The 23,684-nt window shown below is 43.5% G+C and overlaps 1 protein-coding gene across 7 annotated transcripts in view; it reads left to right on the top strand.

Annotated features, from left to right (window-relative positions):
• UBOX5 (U-box domain containing 5) overlaps window positions 1–23,684 on the top strand; it is a 34,331-nt gene that overhangs the window by 6,692 nt on the left and 3,955 nt on the right. For 5 of the 7 annotated variants that reach the window (XM_081833110.1, XM_006732271.3, XM_006732270.3 and 2 more), the window contains 2 exons: window positions 18,392–18,486; window positions 20,373–21,573. In XM_081833110.1, the coding sequence (XP_081689236.1) occupies window positions 18,433–18,486; window positions 20,373–21,573 (1,255 nt within the window). In that variant the 5' untranslated portion in view covers window positions 18,392–18,432. Of the gene's footprint in view, window positions 1–18,391; window positions 18,487–20,372; window positions 21,623–23,684 lie in introns of all 7 variants that reach the window. The other 2 variants (XM_081833113.1, XM_081833114.1) reach the window with 1 other exon arrangement.

Genomic DNA, 23,684 nt, shown 5'->3' with positions numbered 1-23,684 from the left:
ATGTGACTCTTGATCTCAGGGTCATGAGTTCAAGCCCCATGGGAGTTCAAGCCCCACGTTTGATGTGGAGCGTACTTAAATAAAGTTAAATAAGAATCTTTTACAGTTTCATTTACATTTCAGGATTTTTCCCTCATGCATGTTTTCTTCTCCCTTTAAAATTAAAATCTCATTCACATTGACATTTGGTTGGTTGTCCTTAGTTGCTGGTTCTTCCTGTTTACAAGAGCCATTTCAGATTTAGTGAGCTTAATGTCATCCTCCAGCCCCCCTCTTCTGCGTTTCTACTTCTCTTGCATAAACTCTCTCCCCACCCTTCCCCCCGAATATTTTCTCCCTAATATTGGACTTAGAAGAGTAGAATTAAATGAGTGCCTCTTGAGCCAGTGATTCCCAAATCTGATGACCAGGTAGAATGTTTTTCATGATAAGTAGCTCAGACAAGAAGGAAAATGCATTACCTCCCATGATAGGAAGTCTAGTGGGCTTCAGGTTTGGTTGTATTAGAGCCATAAGCTAAAGAGATTGTACATACAGATTCTGTGTATATAGATCCAGTATGTATGTAAGCAACTTAATACAAGTAACCTTGTAAACATTTGGGGTCTGAGAATTTTAAAAAGGATCCCTGCCACCATTATTCAGGTTTCCTCCCAAAGGCCATTTCCCTGCCCATGCTAAAACAATATCCCCGTTGGCTTTTGATCGCGCTCTCTCATCTTCAGCTTCATTTTCCTCACTGCACTCAGCAGTATCAGAAATTACTCTGTTTACTTACTGTTTTCCCTGTTGGAAGATAGCCCTTTGAGTTAACTGTGTCTAGTTAACTAATTTATCTACAGTGCCTAGAATGGGTCATGGCATAGAGATGATAATGTTTAGTGAATATGCTCTGGGAATTTAGAGTGGTTGGGCATTGCTGGAGAGTTGGGGTGGAAAGAAGGCAGAGGGTGTGGGTAGAGAGAGAGCAGATCTGGGTCACAACTTACAGTGTTGCTAAAGAGCCTAAGTCTACAGGGGCTGGGGTGCCTCTAAAGGAGTTTCAGTAGGAATAATTGGGCAGATTCATGTTTTAGAACTGTTAGGTAAAAAGGATAGAACTAGATTGGGGGTAGGGATGCATGAGATATATTAGGGATAATATTTCACAGATGCGTGCAAGAGCTCAGGTGAGAGCTAATGAGGGCCAGAACTATGGGAATGGAAAGTCTCAGTTTCAGAGATGTTTGGAAGCAGAAAAAAGCAAGACTTGCTAATTGGTTGATTAGGGAATGAGGATTTTATTTTATTCTTTTTAAGATTTTATTTATTAGAGCACAAGCGGGGGGAGCTGCAGAGGGAGAGGGAGAAGCAGGCTCCCCACTGAGCAGGGAGCCCGACACGGGGCTTGAGCCCAGGACCCTGGGACCATGGCCCAAGCCGAAGGCAGACGCTTAACCAACTGAGCCACCCAGGCGCCCTGGGAATGAGGATTTTAGTGCCTACTACACTGATAGGGAGTCAGAAACTAAAACTGGAACCAAAGCAGGAAAGGTGTTTGGGTGAGGGTTAATCTGACCTGGTCATGCTAAGATGAGCTTCCAGGCAGAAATATCCAGGCTGGAGTCTCAAATGGGGATGAGGACAGGTGGCAATCAGAACCACAAGTGAATGAAATTGCCTGGGATAGGTGGGAAGGACGTTATTACAGTTGTGGAGCAGGGGAGAGAAGATAACCAAGAGTAGAATACCAGCATTTATAGGGAGGGCGAAGGAAAGGGGACCCAGGAGTAAAGACAAAAAAAGGAGATAATCAGACTTAGGGAAAATGGTAACAAGTTTGTCAAGAGGCCCCATACCACCCTCACTAGAAGGATTCACAGAACTCGTAAAAGCTTGTTATACTCACAGTTATGGTTTATTACAATGAAAGGATACAGATTAAAATCAGCAAAGGAAAGAGGCACATAGTGTAGAGTCTAGGAGAGGCCAGGCACAAGCTTTAGTCGTCTTCTTCTAGTGCAGTCACACGGACAGCTCTTTTTTGTTTTTTGTTTTTTTTTTCAAAATTTTATTTATTTATTTGAGAGAGAGAGATCACGAGCAGGGTGGAGGGGTAGAGGGAGAAGCAGGCTTCCCGCTGAGCAGGGAGCCCAAGGTGGGGCTCGATCCCAGGACGCTGGGATCATGACCTGAGCCGAAGGCAGACGCTTAACCAACTGAGCCACCCAGGCACTCCTGGGCAGCTCTTAATTTCATCCCAGCAATGATGTTTGCCAACATTTACTGATATTGCCAATCAGGATAGTTCACTGGAGCCTGTGCAGAGTTTTTATGGGGGGTCAGTCAAGTAGGCATGGAGTGCCCACGTGGCTGACCTTAGTTAGCTATCCAGTCCCTGCCCCCTTCAGAGGTCCAACTGACGTGGCCCAAGGCTCCTACCATAAATCACATTGGTAGTGTAGGCTGTCTGGTGTGGCCAAGGTCTCAGTATATGCAGACAGTCTTTTTTTTTTTTAAGATTTTATTTATTTATTTGACAGACGACGAGAGAGGGAATACAAGCAGGGGGAGTGGGAGAGGGAGAAGCAGGCTTCCCGCTGAGCAGGAAGCCCGATACGGGGCTCGATCCCAGGACCCTGGGATCATGACCTGAGCTGAAGGCAGACGCTTTACGGCTGAGCCACCCAGGCACCCTATTCGGACAGTCTTTTTTTTTTTAAAAGATTTTATTTATTTATTTGACAGAGAGAGACACAGCGAGAGAGGGAACACAAGCAGGGGGAGTGGGAGAGGGAGAAGCAGGCTCCCCGCTGGGCAGGGAGCCCGATGGGGGCCTCGATCCCAGGACCCTGGGATCATGACCCGAGCCGAAGGCAGACGCTTAACGACTGAGCCACCCAGGCGCCCCTCGGACAGTCTTAATAGGAAGGATGTTCCAAAGGCTTAGAGATTAGCTCCAAGGAGCTGGCAAAGGGCCAGGGTTTTTTTGGAATGTGCAGGATTTGAACACCCCAAAGCTGCTGAGTTAACCTTTCACTGCACAGAAGCCAGTGAGAAAGGAGAGTATTGCAAAAAGGAGAGGATTTGGGCACCTGGGTGGCTCAGTCGGTTAAGCGGCTGCCTTCGGCTCAGGTCATGATCCTGGGGTCCTGGGATCAAGCCCCTGGTCGGGTTCCCTGCTCAGCAGGGAGTTTGCTTCTCCCTCTCCCTCTCCCTCCGCCCCTCCCCCTGCTTGTGCTTGCTCTCTCTCAAATAAATCTTAAAAAAAAAAAAAAAAAAGAATTTGCACCATGTCGGTTGCTAGGGAGAGAGCAGTTATGGCAAGAACCAAAAATCTCAGGGCGCCTGGGTGGCTCAGTCTCCCTCTCCCGCTCCCCTTGCTTGTGTTCCCTCTCTGGCTGTCGCTTTCTCTCTCTGTCAAATAAATAAAATCTTTAAAAAACAAAAACAAAAGTCTCCAGTAAAGTTGGCAACTTGGACATCACTGATGACATTAACAATAGCAGTTTGATTGGATTGTCAGGGCATAAACCAGACTGCACACCTGTTGAATGTTGAGAGTTAAGGAACAGGTTGCAAATGTTGAGGCAGTTCCTTGAGAACCTTTGAAGAGAAGGGGAACCTTGAGCAGGATACAGAGTGGGGCTAGGATTGCCAGATAAAATACAGAATGCCTAGTTAAATTTGAATTTCAGATACGTAATGGATAATGTTTTGTGGTAAAATTGGCCATTTTTTTTAAGGGTGCAAATCAGTGACAGTACATTGATGCTGTTGTGCAACCAATCCACCACTATCCAGTTCAAGAACATTTTTTCACCCCAAAAGAAAACTCCATATACCCATTAAGCAGTGACTCCACGTTTCTCCCTCCCCCAGACCCTGGCAACTACTAATCTGCTTTCTGTCTCTGTGGATTTGCCTATTCTAGATATTTCCAAAAAGTAGAATTCTGTAGTATGTAACCTTTTGTATATGGCTTCTTTTCTTTTTTTTTTTTTAAGATTTTATTCATTTATTAGAGAGAGAGAATGAGACAGAGCACATTTGAGAAGGGGGAGGGTCAGAGGGAGAAGCAGACTCCCTGCCGAGCAGGGAGCCCAATGCGGGACTCAATCCAGGGACTCCAGGATCATGACCTGAGCCGAAGGCAGTCGCTGAACCAACTGAGCCACCCAGGCGCCCCTGTATATGGCTTCTTACACTTAGTATAACGTTACTAAGATTCCCCCATGTTATGGCATGTGCCAGCTCTTCATTACGTATAGCTAAATAATAGTCCACTGTGTGGACATCCCCTATCTTGTTTATGCATTCATCAGTTGATTGACCCGGGGTTTTTCCACTTTTTGGCTATTGTGAATAGTGCTGCTGTAAACACTCATGTGCATATTTTTGTTTGAACGCCTATTTTCAGTACTTTGGGTATATACCTACGAGTGAAGTTGCTGGGTTATATATTCTATATTTAACTTATTGAGGAACTGCCAGACTTTTTTTTTTTTTAAAGATTTATTTATTTTAGAGTGAGTGAGAGCGAGAGAGCACAAGCAGGGAGATGCAGAGGGAGGAGAATCAGGCTCCCCGCTAAGCAGGGAGCCCAATGCGGGACTCGATCCCAGGACTCTGGGATCATGACCCAATTCCAAACCAGACGCTTAACTGACTGAGCCACCCAGGTGCCCCCTGCCAAACTTTTCCACAGTGGCTGTACCATTTTACATTTCCAACAGCGGTGTATTAGGATTCCACTTTCTCCACGTCTTGGCTAACACTTGTTATTTTCTGTGTTGTTGTTTTTTTTCTTTTTTAATAGCTGTCTTAGTGAATGTGAAGTGGTATCTCATTGTGGTTTTGATTTGTATTTTCCTAGTGACTAATGGTGCTTAGCATCTTTCTTTCTTCTCTCTCTCTCTTTTTTTTTTTTTTTAAGTAGGCTCCATGCCCAGTGTTATGCTTGAACTCATGACCCCGAGATCAAGAGTCACATGCTCTACCGACTGAGCCAGCCAGGCACCCCTGGCATCTTTCAATCTTAACAATACTGAGTCTGTAATCCATGAACAGGAGATGTCTTTTTATTTATTTATATCTTTTTAAATTTCTTTCAGCAGCATTTTATAGTTTTCAGTGTATAAGTCTTGCACCTCCCCAGTTATATTTATTCCTAAGTATTTTTATTCTTTTTAATGCTACTGTAAATGGAATTTTTATCTTAACATCTTTATGAATTGTTCATTGCTAATGTTTAGAAATGAATTACTTATCCTGCATTTTTTGCCTAGTTTTTTTTTTTTTTTTTTAAGATTTTATCCATTTATTTGACAGAGAGAGACACAGTGAGAGAGGGAACAGAAGCAGGGGGAGTGGGAGAGGGAGAGGCAGGCTCCCCACCGAGCAGGGAGCTTGATGTGGGGCTGGATCCCAGGAGCCCGGGATCATGACCCGAGCCAAAGGCAGATGCTTAACTGACTGAACCACCCAGGCGCCCCTGCCTAGTTCTTTTATTAGCTGTAACAGTTTTTGTGTGTGTGTGTTGATTCTTTAGGATTTTCTATATATAGGATCATATAATCTATGGATAAAGGTGGTTTTCCTTCTTTCTTTCTACTTTGGAGACCTTTTTATTTCTTTTTCTTGCCTACTTGCTCTGGCTAGAGTTTCTTGTATGAAATTGAATAGAAGTGGTAGAAGCAGGCATCCTTCTCTTGTTCCTGATCTTATGGGGGATTCTTTCAGTCTTTCACCATTGAATATATTAGCTATGGGTTTCTCATGAATACCCTTTATCATGTTAAGGAAGTTCCTTTCTGTTCTTAGTTTGCTGAATGTGCATAAGTAATTTTTTAGCATATGTCACAAATAGTACACAGGACATTCTTACACTAGAAGAAAAAAATCTGTTATTTATCTGATTTTCAGATACAAGTAGGCAGTTTTTATTTTTATTTGCTAAATTGGCAACAGTAAGAAAAACTCAACACCAAGGCAAGGTTTTTTGAGCGGGCTGTTGAGGGCAGAAGAGACATGTTGAGGAAGGGTCAGTAGTCAGAGATAAGTTGAGCATTCAAGAGCGGCAAGAACTGATGGAATAAGGTCCAACGATCAGGTTTATACATGAAGAACATGGCTGCCTCACCTGGGTTCCCATAGAATTTTGCTGACCCTGCTGTTAAGGTAATGAGTAAATGGTATTAGAACCCTTTGTTCATCTCCTTGTTTTGAGACTGTGGGTCTCTTAATTTTAAGAGTACCTTGATTTGAGCCTATGAGTTTCTTTCTTTTTTATTTTTTTATTAAAATTTTATTTATTTATTTGTCAGAGAGAGAGCACAAGCAGGGGGAGTGGCAGGCAGAGGGAGAAGCGGGCTCCCTGCAAAGCAGGTGGAGCCCGATACGGGACTCGATCGCAGGACCCTGGGATCATGACCTGAGCTGAAGGCAGTCGCTTAACCAACTGAGCCACCCAGGCGCCCCAAGCCTATGAGTTTCTTAAGAGTAAAAGTTGTGTCTACCTGTGCCTAGCAGAGTGCCTTGCATGTATTAAGCCATTGAATGGTGACTGGGCTCCAAGCATATAGGATTGCAAGCCTTTTCTGGGTGCACACCTGTGTTCTGGTCTTCTGTGCGCCTCTCACTGGTGGATGACTGTGTGGGATGTGCTGGGACAGCTGTCTTTCATTTTAACCAGCTCTAAGAAAAATGAACACAAGTCACATTTTTTCATGGATGGACAAGTAACTCAATTTAGAAATTATAAGAAGTATTGTACTTCTTTAAAAGCTGAAGTGCCCAATTTATAAAATTGCTCAGTGCATTGGTATTCCACCCACTCTGAGGTTAAATGCTTTTCTCTTATGTGACAGGTAATCTTTTCTTCTTTTTTTTCCTCTGTAACCTGTTTGAGCCTAGCCTTTAAAGTATGTGTATCTGCCAGAATTACTTTCCATTACGTTTTTGTGAGACTCAAAAATCAGGTTGTATAACTCAGCTATGGCAACTTCTTTTTAGGCCAAAGGAAGATGGATGCTCAGGTGTTCAGAAAGTGTCATGGTCACCTTATTCTCTTCTAAATCATCCCTCCACACTTCCCTACCCACATGTTCTGAGTCCTTAACCACAAAAAGGTTTACTTAGCTTCAAGCTCCAAAGAAGTACAGATAGAAACCTTCCAGATAGGATGACCCACTTGTCCCTGTTTGCCTGGGACTTTTCTGGTATTAGCACAGAAGGTTCCACATTCTGGAAAAACCCTCAGTCCTAGATAGACCACATGGTCGATCAGCCTACTCTGGACCCCTTCTCAGCCCCTCCCTTGCACTTGCCCTTCATCAGCCTGCATACGGGGTGGGGGGTGGGCAGAGGAGAAAGGTCTGTCTCCATCTGGCCATCCAGTCCTGGAGGAACTGTCAACTGCAAGAAGTACTCTGAGCATTGTATCTACACCCTCAGTCCTCTCTGGTATCATCCTGTGGCCCCAGGAACCCAGTCCAATTGTTTAACTACTTACATGTACTTTATTTATTTATTTACTTATTTTTTAAAAGATTTTATCTATTTATTTGACAGAGCGAGAGAGCACAAGCAGGGGGAGCAGTAGAAGGAGAGGGAGAAGCAGGCCCCCTGCCGAGCAAGGAGCCCAATGCGGGGCTTGATCCCAGGACCCTGGGATCATGACCCGAGCTGAAGGCAGACGCTTAACCATCTGAGCCACCCAGGCGCCTCCTTATATGTACTTTAAACACACAAAAGGGAAAATGTAGCCCACCACTCTCCTGTTCCATATTTTAAATTTCTGCATGGCCACCATTACCTCCCAAAATATTCATGTGTACATATTCCTAGATAATAGATTTTTTTAAAAGATATATTTATTTATTTAAGAGACAGCATGGGCAAATGGGGAGGGGGGCAGAGGGAGAGGGAGAGAGAATCCTCAAGCAGACTCCCAGCTGAGCATAGAGCCTGACATGGGGCTTGATTCCAGGACCCTGAGATAATGACTTGAGCCAAAATCAAGTCAGATGCCCAGACTGACTGAGCCACCCAGGCGCCCCTTTAGATACAGATTTTTAACAGATGTGTGATCATAATCTTCTGTTTTTGTGGTCTTTTTTAAATTTTATATATAGTTTTGCAGTTTTTGTATATAGTCATATTTATCATTTAAGTGTCTGGTCCACCAAGAATAAACATGTCACTCAAGTGTTTTTTTTTTTTTTTAAGATTTTATTTATTTATTTGACAGAGAAAGATATAGCGAGAAAGGGAACACAAGCAGGGGAGTGGGTGAGGGAGAAGCAGGCTTCCCGCTGAGCAGGGAGCCCGATGCGGGGCTCAGTCCTGGGACCCCGGGATCATGACCCAAGCCAAAGGCAGATGCTTAACGACTGAGCCACCCAGGTGCCCCAACTCAAGTGTTTCTTACAGTGTGGGTAGTGGGATTCACTGGACTCTTCAGTTGACCCCGGGCACCTCATTCTTGCCTTAGATCTGGGTAAAGAACTTGAAGACTTAACGTGGTAATAGGGTGTTTGGATTTGGGGACTCCTGACTGGCTTAGTGGGTAGAGCACCCGACTTTCGATCTTGGGGTTGTGAGTTCAAACCCCACATTGGGTATAGAGATTACTTAAAAATAAAATCTTTAAAATAAAAGGCTTTGGGGCGCCTGGGTGGCTCAGTCGGTTAAGCGGCTACCTTCGGCTCAGGTCATGATCCTGGAGTCCCGGGATCGAGTCCCACATCGGGCTCCCTGTTCAGCGCAGAGTCTTGCTTCTCCTGCTGACCCTCCTCCCTCTCATGTGCTCTCGCTCTCTCTTTCTCTCTCTCATTCTCTCAAAAAAAAATAAAAAACAAAATCTAAAAAAATAAAATAAAAGGCTTCTTAGAGGACAGTACCGGAGATCCTTGTGATGGAACTGTTCTCTGTCTTGACTGTGGTAGTGATTACACAAATCTATACATATGATAACATTGCATAGAATTGAATCCACAGGCACATGTGCATGAGTACGTGTAAACTGGGGAAATTGGATAAGATCATGGATTGTATTGTCAACTTCCTGCTGGTGACAGGATGTGTAGTAGCTATGCAAGGGTTAACTTTGGGGGAAACTGGTTAAAGGGTACATGGGATCTCTGTATTGTTTCTTACAACTGCATGTGAATCTGCAGTGATCTTAAAAAGTTTAATTAAAATCTTTAAAAGATTTTTTTTAAAAAAAATAAAAATAAAATAAATAAATAAATAAAAGTAAAAGATCTTTTCAGGGCGCCTGGCTGGCTCAGTCGGTAGAGAATGCGACTTTGATCTCAGGGTCATGAGTTTGAGCCCCACATTGGGGGTAATTTACTTTAAAAAAAAAATTTCCTTGAAGGTAGTTTTGAAATCCTTGTGAGACAGTAATATGTTATACATAGTTCATTTTCCTCCTTCCTCCTCTTTAAGGATACCCCTCCCTCAAAAAGAAAAAAATGAGGAGGTGCCTGGGTGGCTCAGTCATTAAGCGTTTGCCTTCAGCTCAGGTCATGATCCCAGGGTCCTGGGATTGAGCCCCGCATCGGGCTCCCTGCTCTGCGGGAAGCCTGCTTCTCCCTCTCCCACTCCCCCTGCTTGTGTTCCCTCTCTCGCTGTCTCTCTCTCTCTGTCAAATAAATAAATAAAATCTTTAAAAAGAAAAAATAATTAAAGGAAGAAAATGCCCAGGGAGAAATTGAGATTGCTAGTATATTTCTTAGTAGTGTGTACTTTGATGCCTTCAGGAAGCCATTTGCAAAGATAGCCCCTCATGTAGTACAAAAAAGATAGCGGGAACCCCTTGAAGGGTGAATTGCCTCTAAGTGGTTCAGAATTGCTTTGTCATCTGGGCAGTTAATGGCAGGCTTTTCATTAGTGTCATTTCTTTCCCTGGTTAGAAGCTTTCTATGACTTCCTTCTGACCAGTAGCTTTCAAACTTTCTTTTATCACAGTCCTCAGTAAGAAATGTCTTTTACATCAAAACCTAGACTAATGGTGCTGGCTCAGTTGGTAGAGGATGTGACTCTTGATTTTGGGGCTGTGAGTTTGAACCCCACGTGAAGCGTAGAGATTAAACAACCCAGAATAATAGATAGATAGAAATATAGTTTCAATTATATTCACAGGTTTCACAAAACACTTCCCGTCCTTATGTATGGTATACTCTGACTCTATTCTACTTAATTAAAAAAAAAACAAAAAAAAAAACTCTGGTTATGTCTCAGTAATGTGAGTTCTTGATTCTTGATCTGCAATTTGGGAGAAAAACACTACCTCAGACCATAGGTAAAGTAGTCTCAAGCCCCTTGGCGTTAACATTCAAGGCCCTCCCCCATCTGCATCTGCGTTTCCATCCCTGTCTCCTCCTCTCGTTCTAAGAAGCTAAGTGGTATATTCAGCATTTTCTAAACCAGCCTCACTGTCCCATCTCTATGCATTGGCTATTACTGGTCCCCGTCCCTTGTGTCTTTCCCCTGTTCCTGTTCTTGCTGCCTGACTCCCATAGTCAAGTACATATTGTCCATTGTACCATTAGTATGTAGTATCTGTCCCATTTCAGAGTTGTCCATGAGGTCAGGCATATGTCTTCGTTGTCTCCATTTCAAACATTACTCCTGTGCATTCTTCCCTGAATTCTCTGGGTATACTTTTGGCCAGTATTTTTCCATTTTTTTTCTATCAAGAGCCACAATAAGGAATTTTATATTGGTCCTAGGATATAATTTGTTATATGTATTTGGATAAAACTGAAGCAAAAGTTTCATACACTAGGGGCACCTGGCTGGTTCAGTCGGTGGAGCATGCAACTTGATCTCTGGGTTGTGAGTTCAAGCCCCACGTTGGGTGTAGAGATTTCTTAAAATCCTAAAAAAAAAAAAAAAAGTTTCATGAAATAATGTCCATATTGTGTGCATTTTGATATTTTATCTTCTCTTTCAGTTAATATTTCTTTTTCAACCCATAACTTGATTTCAAAACCACAGATTGAAAAAACATTCACTTAGGCCATCCTTCCCTACTCTGAATGCCATTTGCAGAGAGCTCTGTTGCAAACTTTTCTATTCCATAGTCACTGTTGGAAGGAGGTCCATCATCCTCAAGACTTGCGGACAGGACCATTTCATTTATTTATTTTTTTCTTTTTCTTCTTTCTTTTTTTTTTTTTCACAAGACTCTTGTAGAGAATATTTATTACAGCATTTTTTCATAGTAAAAAAATTACAAACAACATATGTAATAGGGCAATGGAAAAATAAACTGTTTTTAGTCCTGCAATTGAATATTATGGAGAAGTTAAAATGAATAAATTAGATACCGACATTTCAACATGGGAAACCTTAGAATAATAATGCTGAATGGAAAAGCCAGTTGTGAGATGATGGGCATGGTGTAATATCATGAAGGTACATTAAAAATACATAAGACCAGTGCATATTGTTTATAGATACACACATACTCAATACTGAATCAAATGAGAGACCCCAACTTCAGACAGAGTTCGCCTGTTGGTAAAAAAGGAGAAGAAATAAGGATTAGTGTGGGTTTTGTTTGTATCTTTTCAGTTTTTTCTTAACACTGAAATGAGAAGCAAACCTGGCAAAATGTTCACATCTGCTAAAGCTAGGTGGTGGGTATAAGAGTGTTTACTATATTCTTTACCTTTTTATCTGAAATACTTCCTTTAAGAAAGGAAAAAAAATCTCTAATAAATCGACGCGCTTATAAACCTGTATTATCTTGCTGTCTTATAATGCCTCGATTATCTGGCTCCAGGCGACTTCTCTGAACTGCAGAGCACCTCAGCCATGATCCATGGCCCTCAGTTTATACTCAGACCCAGTCTCTCTTGTACTTAGATCCCAACTCTGGAAAAGGAGGCTCTCATTTTTAAGTATTTACGGAAATAAATGTATAAGTAAATACTTTAAGTATTTGCAGGAGTTCAGGTAACATGGCCATTTCCCAGGCAGGGCTGAGGAGAGTCTTCCTGGGTGAGGCTGTCTGCATTTTCATATGTTGAGCTGAGCCATTCTTTTTTTCTGGATTAAGCATTAAGGCAGGAGGCCCTTGACCTTAAAAGATCAGGGGTGTTGGAACCCGAGAGGTGATAAGATCACATAACGTCCTTGAATGCTGACGGAATCCTAGAGAATCCTAGTGTTTGGACGTCACTATTTGCCAAAGAAACAGATACTGTCATTTGTAAGATGTTTTCAAAAGGATCTGCCACTCTTCTTCCATGGCACATTCATTCGTTTCAGCTTGATCTCCAGTTGTTTAAGTTGTTTCAGTCACTACCCCCAATTCTTCTTATTAATAGGCTTTTTTTTTTTTTTTTTAATTGGTGCCTGGCTGGCTTAGTTGGTAGAGCATGTGACTGTTGATCTCGGGGTTGTGAGTTGGAGCCCCTTGTTGGGTATGGAGATTACTTAAAAAAATGTTAAAAGAAAAAGATTTAAGGGGCGCCTGGGTGGCTCAGTTGGTTAAGCAACTGCCTTTGGCTCAGGTCATGGTCCTGGGGTCCTGAGATTGAGCCCCACATCGGGCTCCCTTGCTCCGTGCAGAGTCTGCTTCCCCCTCTGCCCCACCCCTCTTCTCGTGCTCTCTCTCTCTCTCTCAAATAAATAAATAAAATCTTCAAAAAATTTTAAAATGAAAAAAATAGGCTTTAATTTTTTAGAGTGGTTTTAGGTTTAAGAGAAATTGAGCAGATAATATGGAGAGTTCCCGTATACCTCCTCTTGTTTGCATACCATTTCTTCTAATACTAACATCTTGCATTAGTGTGATACATTTGTTATAATTGGTGAGCCAATATCGAAACATTATAATTAACTGAAGTTCATGTAAATTAAGGATCACTGTGTTGTATGGTTCTGTGGATTTTGACAAATGCCTAATGTCACAAGTGTATCATTACGGTATCACGCAGAATAGTTTCACCACCTGACCATTTCATTTTTATCTCTGTATTCCAGTGTCTAGCACAGGGCTTATAAATGTTATATGAATGTGCAATAACATCTCGTCTAAAATTAGATAGGAGCAATCAAATTCAGTAGAATTTGAAAAACATTTAAAGAACAATCTGCCACAACCAAATAGAGCCTATCTAGGAATAAAAGGATGGTTTAAAATTAGAAAAATGTGCTATCTCTCATTAGTCTGTCAGATAAGAAAAATAATAAAACTCAATATATAGAGAAAATCAGAATTCAAAGCCTATCCCTGATTTTCAGAAAACTCTGAAAATTAGAATGCTTTATTAACATAAAAAGAATATTTCAATCAGCATTATTTCAGAAATGATACACTAGAACCATTTTCTAATGGAACAAAACAAGCATGGTAACTCTATTATTATTTCATATAATTCTGGAAGTTCTAGCTAATGAAGATGAGAGACAAAAGGGTTACCGTTTTGAGAAAGAGGCTCTCATTATTGAGATTGTAGAAACCCCCCCTAAAAAAACAACTGAAAATCTGTTAAAATCAATTGATTTAATAAGACAGCTGAACATACTATAGATACCCAAGTGAAAAAGTTTCCTCTATATAGCAAAACTGGTTAGAATAATTAATGAGATAAAAGGATCCTATTAATAAATAGCCACCTTAACAAGAGACATGTAGGACTCCTTAAGAAAAAAAGTCAAAATTGTACTAAGACAAAAATTGACTTAAGATTTTTATGGGGTTTTTTTCCTTAAGATTTTATTTATTTATTAGAGAGAGAGCAAGAGAGAGAGCATGAGCGGGAAGGGGGGTTAGGGGCAGAGGGAGAGGGAGAAGCAGACTCACCGCTGAGCAGGTAGGCTGATGGGGGGCTCGATCCCAGGACACTAGGATCATGACCTGAGCCAAAGGCAGGTGCTTAACCGACTGAGCCACCCAGGTTCCCCAAGATTTTTATCTTAATACTGTAATAGTAAAAAGTTGCCAGCAACCTAAATGTCTACCAGAAGGAGAGTGGTTTGTTAATTTTACTCTGTCTTGTTCCATAATGATTTTAAGGTAGCTTTCAAAATATATACACACTATGGCATAAAAATAACTGAAGAATTCAGGCAAAGAGAAATCTGGAGGGATGGGCCACAGATTTATTCTGAGCTTTCCAGCAGCCAAAATAAAGAAAGGATCATGATCAATTTATATGATTCATATTCATACCATAAAATATTGAGTTGATCGGAAGAAACAACTTTTCCTAGTACTGAGACCAAAAATTTTCTCATGGGTTTCGAAGAGGATACCATCCAGAGTAAAGAATGATCCTCTTAACAACCTAATAAAACAGGAGCCAGCTTCACAGAGGTGCTTCTTATGAAATTCCTTGCTAATGCGCCACACAAAAAAATCAGTAGTTGGTAAAGCTATTTGCAGCGGTTCCAGGAGTGTGATGATGGCTGTGTATGGGATTTGAACATGAGGATGGTCCAGTACACTGCCCTGAGGAGCAGCTCAGGGGGAGGTTATGTTATAGAGACTACAGTTACGATTCCCAGGTGATGTGTCGTGCTACCCTGGTGTCCTGTGAATTTTCACAGATAGGCCACTAAATTTTTATCAGCATGTTACATTTATCTTTGCTACAGCTGAGGATCCACACTGCTAAGAAGCCTGTGAGATGGTGGTGTGGGATATGAATGCAGCAGTCTGGTGGGGGGGTGGGGCGCAGGAAAAAGAGGTGCCATTTAGACTCGCGTTACAAAGAATTTAATGTGGATGGACTGAACAGTCTCCATAAATATTCTCTCAAATTAGATTTTGGTAAGGGCTGTGAACAAGTGAACTACGTCTGGTCAGATGTAGGTCCATACGCTTTAATATTTGGCTAATGGTATTAACAACCTCTTAGGAAGGTTGAGAAGACTCACGAGGTAAGATGCTTGAGTAGAGAGCTAGCATATCTAAAGATTTTCCTAAAAAAACAGCTTGAGGCTTGATCCAATACATGTTGGAAGGGGCAGTCACGGTCAAGGTTTCCAAATTTCTGCATTGTAGAGGATAGCCACATTAATTTAGGTTTGGGAGAATAGATTTTTTAAAAATGAATGGTATGAAAGTCTGACCTAAGTAAGAGGGGAAAAAAAATAAAGTTGTTAAGTGTCCATATGAGTTCCTGGTAAGGGGCTTCTGGGTGGTCCGTCGGTTAAGCATCCGATTCTTGGTTTTGGCTAAGGTCATGACTTCGTGGGTCACTGGATCTAGCCCCATGTCGGGCTCCATGCTTGGGGGGGGCGGTCCACACTCAGTGGGGAGTCTGCTTGAAGATCCTCTCCCACTGCCGCTCCCTCCATGTACTCTCTCTCTCTCAAATAGATAAATCTTAAAAAAAAAAAAAAAATTCCTAGTAAATCCTTCAAGGTAAATGGTGTCCAAGTAGATAGTAACCAGAGTGGTTTGGAAGGTTTAGAAGCTGGCTTCACCTCTCTTTAAGCCACAGTGTCTTCATCTGCAAACTAAAGACATTAGTATCCACTTGAGGGCTAACCAGTTAGTAAGATTAAAACTGAATAAAATCCCTGATGGCCTTCTCTAAGCCATCTTATGTATGTGTCTTTCTAGCTGGAGTTGTGTTTTGCTACTGGAGGGTCCTTGTCTCATGACTCACTAGGAGTTGTTTGTGTTGCTATGACACGGTGCAGATAAAACCTTGTATCTTATCCTGCTGGTTGGAGGGACAGTCAGTCTCCCCTCTCAGGTGTCTGAAGGGGGATTTTTAAAGTTATGAGGTAGCTGAAGTTTGGAAGCCCTTTGGCTTGCCCTCATCCAGGTCACCTCTCCAGTCCGACCGCGGGAGCAGGTATCGGGTGATAGCTGAGCCAGGGTTAAAGGCAAAGGGCACAGTAGTCCTGAGGGCGGTCACTTCTGGGCAACCTCATTTCACGCTGCCATTTATGATTGAGTTGGGTCCTCGGATAGTATTTGAAGACTTTTCCATTTGGCTTCATACTCACAGGTAAGCCCTTCATCGTGGCTTCCAGAGGACCCCTGCCCGACTTGTTCTGGTCCTGGCATTTAAGTTTTCAGAGAAATGAATGTCATGATGTGTAGAATAAATGAAAGTTAGAAGCCCACAGTATGAAGTGTCCCAAGAAGATAACAAGGAGATAGGAAGAAGGTAAAGGTTAGTGAAATCAGTGCCTCCCGCTGGGAAATCAGATCCACACTTTAAGGAGCTGACAGTGTTTCTCTGTGGGTTTGTTTTTGTCCCTGAAAGTCGGAGAGAGAAAAGGCCTAAGAAGTGGACGGTGGGGTGGAGGTGATTGCAGACCTGGGGCCCTTTATCTGACTCATCTCACCTACCTCTCAGCATTTTGATGTAATGACACAGTTTCGGTCTCCTTGCTTGTTCCTAGCAAAGCCCCGTCCCATCAGGACAAAGCCCGAGGTCTGGATGGCCTGCAGCAATGGCTGACCTCGCGTTGGCTCAGGGCCAGCCCTGCCCACACTCGCACATCTGTTATGTCACCACCTGTGTCACTGTCATCGGTCTTCTTGGGGCATTTTAGGCTGGCTTTTCCAGAAGAAGTGTTTCGTTTCCTTGGTCCGGGCTTTATATTCATTTTACTGCTTCCATATTCAATTAAAGGCAATGGCTTAATTGTACATTGACAACAAAACCAAAAGACTTAACAAGAAGCCACTGCCCTAATTGGGCAGGAGAACTGAGGGCAGTGCTACTCTGAATATGTTCTGGTTTCCTGGCCCAGAGGGGGCATATATAAGGGCCCTGAGAACATTTGCAGGTGCAGTTCCTCATACACTCATTTTTGAGTTGTTGTGGAGAACAAGAGAAGTGTCAGAAGCCAGAAACGTTGTTAACACAGTCTTCCCCGGGGGGAGAAAAAAAGAATTCTATAAACTAGTCCATGTTGATTCCAGGCCAGATTCTAGAATATTCTGACAGAGAGATGGGCATGCATGCCTCACAAAGTGTGAAGTACTAAGAATTTCAACACAGGTTCACAAAGAATAGGAGACTTCAGGCCAAGGGTTTTCTACATCATCAGATTCATCTCCCTCTTTTTTTTTTTTTTTTAAGATTTTATTTTATTTGCGAGAAAGCAGGAGTGAGAGAGATCACAGAGGCAGAGGGAGAAGCAGACTCCCCACTGAGCAGGGAGCCCGAAGTGGGGCTCGATCCCAGGACCCCGGGATCATGACCTGAGCCGAAAGTACCTACCGATCATGATAACACAGACCCGAGAGGGTAACCCCGTCCCTGTCGGGCTGACAGTTTTTGTTGTCTTGTCTGCCAGATAGAAAAACATAGAATGCCTGGCTTGCCTCACCCAAGGAGTTCAGAGCCATTGGCAAGCCCTGCTGCTAGGAGGGCTATTTCTAGTGGTTTCCCTGCTTCTGTACAAAGAATACCAAAGGCTTTTGGACATTGATCTTTGTTTTTCTTCCAGTTTTATTGAGCTATTCATTGACATATCACATTGAATAAGTTTAAGATGTACCACATAATGATTTCAATATTTGTATATAATACAAAATGCTTACCATAGTCAGTTTAGTTAACATCCATTACCTCACATGGTTCCAGCTTTTTTCCTTGTGATGAGAACTTTTAAGGTCTACTCTCAGCAGCTTTCAGATATACAATACAGTGTTAACTATAGTCATCATGCTGTACATTTCCTCCCCAGAGCTTATAACTACACGTTAGTACCTTGTGACCAGCTTCACCCATTTCCCCCAGCCTGGACATTCGTCATTAAATTGCTGTTTGGATTAGATGTCCTTTTACGGTGCTTTCCAAGTCTAAGATTTTCTGTTTCTCAATGATGGTGTTTTGGACTCTTCTAATTTTTTGTTTTAATAAGAAAATGCAATTGCATTGACAGGTGTTAAATGACAAAGATACCTAGCACTCTGATTATATTCTGTGACCTGTTCCATTCGGAACCCTCTGGCTGAGTAGTTCTATTCTCTATGCTCTGCCACTTTTGACCCTCCCTTTCCCGTGGGGAGCCCCTTGCAGAGCTGACAGGCCCTTGCCTCCACTGGGTCCAGCTGTCAGACAGAGAACCAGCAGTCTTGGCCAACCTGCTCAGGGTGCAAGACAAAGCCCCTCTATCGGGGTGCCTGGCTGGCTCAGTCGGTGGAACGTGAGACTCTTGATCTCGGGATTGTGAGTTTGAGCCCCACGTTGGGGGTAGAGATTACTTAAATAAATAAAACTTAAAAAAAAGCTCCTCTGCAATTTTTCGGTGACTCATTCTTCCTTAGCATTACATGTATGATACGATGAGACCATTCTCATGTGCATGGAAGTCTTTGTTACCCTGTTTGATTCTCTTCCCTTAGGAATCAACTCCTAAAAGTTTAGAATTGAACTTTAACTTGTCTAATACCAAGTTTTGTTTTTTATTGAAGGCTATTTCTGATGCTTGGAAGCTACCCTTTCAGCCACAAAGATGGTCATCAATCTTTGCCTCCCACAGTTCAGACCAAGAATTTATTGCAACAAGGTAAACAAAACAAGTGTATGCACATAAATATACGATGGCTACTTCCCATGTTTTTCCCCATTCCTGCCTTGTGTGTGTGGAGGTGTGATGTGCTTTCACCTTCTCTGTTTTAGATCCCACCAGGTGATACTTAGGTAAGCATGGGTCAGGCCCCACATCCAGAATCATACAGCACTGTTAGAAGGTGAGCTGTAGCTCATTTTCTGGAGGGTCGTATTCATTGTGCTCTTCCCTCTGATGATAAAATTTAATTCCGCTCAAAGTCCTAGTGAAGGTAGAGATACTGTCTCTCCCCTGCCGTTCTTCCCGCTTACTTCCCACACTAGAAATGATGGCTTGTATTTGTTATTTGGATTCCTTCTTTATTATTTGAATTAAGCTGCTTCCCTTTTTGTGCAAAGGAGGGTATCTTTCCACAGCCCGGAGCAAGGAGTAAGGAAACTGCAAGGGGAGATCTGAACCCTCCCCTGATTTGGACCTTCTGCACACAGCATACTATTTCAGGTTCCCAGATTGTGAAACTGATTTCTGCCAACAGAGACACAATTTCCCCCTGCCATCTGAGAAGAACATTCCTATGAAACCTTTCATAAGCTGAAATGGCGTAAAATGAAGATTGTCCCCTGCCTTCCGAAAGTTCACCTTAGGCCACTTTGCTTTTACGAAAGACCTATGTTAGGGTGATAATGACTTTTCTTTGTAAAAGCAAAAATTCTCTCTGGATTTCTTTTGGTTGGTAAAAACAGGTGCTAATGTAGGTCTTTCATAAAAGCAAAGGGGTGTGATGTGAGCTTTCAGATGGGGGGGTACCTGTATCTTAAAATCTCTACCTGTGGGGCGCCTGGGTGGGGTGCCTGGGTGGCTCAGTCGTTAAGCGTCTGCCTTCCGCTTGGGTCATAATCCCAGGGTCCTGGGATCAAGCCCCGCATCAGGCTCCCTGCTCCCTGCTCAGCGGGAAGCCTGCTTCTCCCTCTCCCATTTCCCCTGCTTGTGTTCCCTCTCTCACTGTGTCTCTCTCTGTCAAATAAATAAATAGAATCTTAAAAAAAAAAAAAAAAGATCTCTACCAGTTATAACAAATACTGGAAATTTAAGAGGGGAAAAAATTACTCACATTCCCACCCCATAGCATATTCACTGTTCTAGATTTCCCGTAGTCTTATAGTCCTTGTTTCTGAACACACCTTTTTTTAACCAAGTTCCAACAATCAAAGATTTACAAGAAGATTGTTCATTGTGCCTTGCTAGGGAAACTTATAATTGGTTAGAGTCCAAATACAAAATTAAGAACTTTAGTGAACATCTTTGTTTCCCCCTAAATCTCTCTGGTTTCATCCTCTGAAATAAAAAGAAAAACACTATTATATCAGCCCTTTTTTTCTCAGAGACATTATTTTGCAGGGATTTTTGGTTGGGTTGAGCAGAGTTTTGTTCGTATTTTTTTTTTTTTTTTAAGATTTTACTTATTTATTTGACAGAGACACAGCGAGAGAGGGAACACAAGCAGGGGGAGTGGGAGAGGGAGAAGCAGGCTTCCCGTTGAGCATGGAGCCCGATGTGGGGCTCGATCCCAGGACCCTGGGATCATGACCTGAGCCGAAGGCAGCCACTTAACTGACTGAGCCACCCAGGGGCCCCTTGTTCGTATTTTTTAAGAATAGGCAGTACTTAGGAACAAGTTGCCCTCGGCCTTTGACCTGATCTTGAGTGCCTCCCCCCCGCAAAAAAAAAACACAGGAGAATTCGGTGTGATAGGGGGCATTTTAAATGAGGAACTTAATACTTTCTTTAAATAATTTTCTTAGAAGTGGCAAGTTCTTGAAAACTGGTTGTCTTCATTTGGATCTCATCAAATGAATGCATCTCATATTTGTCATTAACTTTAGATATCAGCTGATGGTTATGAAGTAGAAAATCTCATCTCTGAAGACCTCACAAAGAGAAGTCATGGTTTTAGGACAGAGTATTTCATTAAGCCACCAGTCTATGTGACAGTTTCCTTTCCCTTCAGTGTGGAAATCTGTAGGATTAACATAGACCTCACAGCTGGGGGAGGCCAGAATGTCACAGGCCTGGAAATGTACACATCCGCCTCATCCAGCAGAGCGTCTTGGAATGCCCCCGAGTGCCGGACCCCGGGCCCAGCCGAGCCATCCATGCCGGACAAGGAGGCATTCACCTTGGTAGGCAAAGTCTTACTGAAAAACCAGAGCCAAGTGGTGTTTAGCCACAGGGGCTTCAAGGCCAGGCCACCTTTTGGCCCAATGGAAGCCACGCTCCCCTCTCCCGCTGTTGTGGCACAGGAGCTCTGGAATAAAGGGGCTCTTTCTCTTAGCCATGTGGCCCATCTCAAGATCTGTATCACCCACGTGACAGGCAGCGGTATCCCTTGCATCAAACGGTTGGAAGTGTGGGGTCAGCCAGCTAAAACCTGCTCTCAGGAGGTGATAGACAGTGTCCTGCTGCTTGCCTCCGAGAGCCTCCCTCAGGACTTGGCTCTGCAGGCCCCAGCCTTGCCCATGGAGAGTGACTGCGATGCCGCAGGCCTGTCTGAGGGCCAGCAGGCCCCCTCCAGCCTGCAGGAGCTAGCCGAGGTAATTCGGGATGTGCCTGAGGAGTTCCTGGATCCCATCACCCTGGAGATCATGCCTTGCCCCATGCTGCTGCCCTCAGGCAAGGTCATCGACCAGAGCACGCTGGAGAAGTGTAACCGCAGCGAAGCTGCGTGGGGCCGAGTGCCCAGCGACCCTTTCACGGGGGTGGCCTTTACTCCGCACTCCCAGCCCCTGCCTCACCCCTCCCTGAAGGCCCGGATCGACCATTTCCTGCTCCAGCACTCCATTCCTGGCTGCCATCTGCTCGGGAGAGCACAGACTGCATTGGCAGTGACCCCCTCTTCCATTGCTCTGCCCTCTCGGAAAAGGAAGATGGAGCAGGCTGAACACGCCCCAGACGGTAGCCTCGGTATCGATGCTTCCTGTTTCTCTACCACAAGCCTTCTGGTCTCACCCACTACCTCAGAGCACACCGCTAAGAAAATGAAAGCTGCCAGTGATCTGGGGCTGACACACATGGACTGCTCAACAGGTACTCCACGTCCTACGTCCATGTCTGTGGTCATCCCTACACTTCCCAGGTGACACTTGGCGCTGTTGCCCTGTGCTTTATGCCTTGCCGCCTTAAAATACCCCCACATTTACTGGTGTAAAGCACCACACATGCATGATCTCATAGCTTCTCTGGTCAGCAATCCAGGCATGGTTTGGCTGGGCCACCTGCTTCACAGTCTTCCACAGCCACGGTCACAGTGTGTGCAAACAAGGTGGAAGTCACAGTCTTGTATAACCCAGTCATGGCGGTGACATCCTATCATGTTTGCTATATCCTGTTAGAAGCGAGTCGCTGAGCCCAGCCCACACTCAAGGGGTGGGGGTACCCGGGTACCCAAGGCAGGAGTATCTGGAGGTGGGTCTCATTGGGAACCATTTCAGATGCTCTCCCACACCATTGATTCTTATTTTGTTCAGTGGTGGTTTTTTTGTTTATTTGTTTTTATCTAAGATTGGTGGTTGAATTTTGTCTAATGCCTTTTCAGTGTCAATGGAGATGATGCTACGATTTTTCATCCTGAGATCTTTTAATGTGAAAAAATACATTAATAGGCTTCTTAATATTGAGCCAGTATTACATTCCTGGAAGAAACTCCATTTGGTCATGCTTCTTTTAATGTTCGGCTTGGTTCTGTTTGCTAGTGTTTTATTTTGCATAAATAATTTGAACTGTCGTGTGTATGTATGCATGGGTGCATGCCATCTTTGGTCGTGTTTTGTTATCAAAGATTTATTTGCTCCATAAGAAGAATTAAGAAGTTTTCCTCTACTAAACTTTAGAACAATGTAATAGAGTGGTCGCTTTGGCAGCACATGTACTAGAACATGTAATAATATTAGGATCATTTACTCTTTTACATATTTGGTAGAATTTGCCCGTGACTGTTCGTGCCAGGTGTTTTGGAGGTAGCTCTTTGACACTTTCTTTTTTCTTATGAAAATTAGTCTGTTTAGATTTTATCATTCTTCTGATTTCCTCTCTTACTGTAAAAACCATAGGCAAATAGTGTGCTTAAAGGTTACATCTGGTTTTGAGTATAAGTTTTAGTTAATATGACCCTCAGAAACTCCTGGAAGCACCCGAGGTGCAGCGGGGTGAGACAAGGAAAGGTCCTCAGACCCTGAGGTCTCTGAGGTCTCTGGTAGTGTTGGCCTTGACAGATTTGTTGTGACATAGGACCGTGCTGACCTGTGCTTCAAGGTCCCAAGCAAGTCCTACAAACTGTAGACAAAGTGTTTTACTCTCTGCTTTAGGGCAGTTTTGTGAACCCTGCTACCAGGCAGGTCTCTGGGTTCTTTTGTGGACAGCTGTCCCCCTCCCCCTTTGCCTTCACCCTCAGCCCACTGCTTGGCTTTCTGTGGACCACACCGAGAAGGTCCCTTAGATCATGGAGTGGGCAAAGTGAGGTCTTTGTTATTCCACTTGGTAATGACCACTTTGCTTTACTCAGTAGGAGGGAGAGGACACAAGTGCCCAGAGGTGCAGGCCAGTGGCCCTGCGGAGTGGCAGGGGTCCCGGAAGGGAGGAGACGAGGAAAGGCTGCTGGTGAAGGAGTGGACAGGGAGCAGGGGCACAAAGCTGGGCCTTCGCCCAATCATTTCCTTGGCCTGCAAGACCTGCAGAAAGTAGGGTGCAGTTCCGCAGGGGAGCCACCAGGTGGCCCGGGCCTGCCCAGCAGTTTGTCCAGGACGAGGAAAGCTAGAGCAGAGCCCAGGAACCCTGGAAGCTGGGTGGGGTGGGTCCCCAGGGCTTTAACTGCTGGTATTCTGTCATCACAATCCACGAGTGGACATTATGGAGGAGGTTCTTTTTTTTTTTTTTTTTTTAAAGATTTTTATTTATTTATTTGAGAGAGAATGAGGGAGCACATGAGAGCGGGGAGGGTCAGAGGGAGAAGCAGGCTTCCCGCTGAGCAGGGAGCCCGATGCGGGACTCGATCCCGGGACTCCAGGATCATGACCTGAGCCGAAGGCAGTCGCTTAACCAACTGAGCCACCCAGGCGCCCCCACCAGGGAAGTTTTATTTATTTTTTTTATTTATTTATTTTTATTATTTATTTATTTATTTGAGAGAGAGAATGAGAGAG

This window comes from Leptonychotes weddellii, chromosome 10 (assembly GCF_054177405.1).
Source record: "Leptonychotes weddellii isolate Sample4059 chromosome 10, ASM5417740v2, whole genome shotgun sequence".
In the NCBI taxonomy this organism is placed as follows: Eukaryota; Metazoa; Chordata; class Mammalia; order Carnivora; family Phocidae; genus Leptonychotes; species Leptonychotes weddellii.
This window is presented reverse-complemented; position numbering and strand designations above follow the sequence as displayed.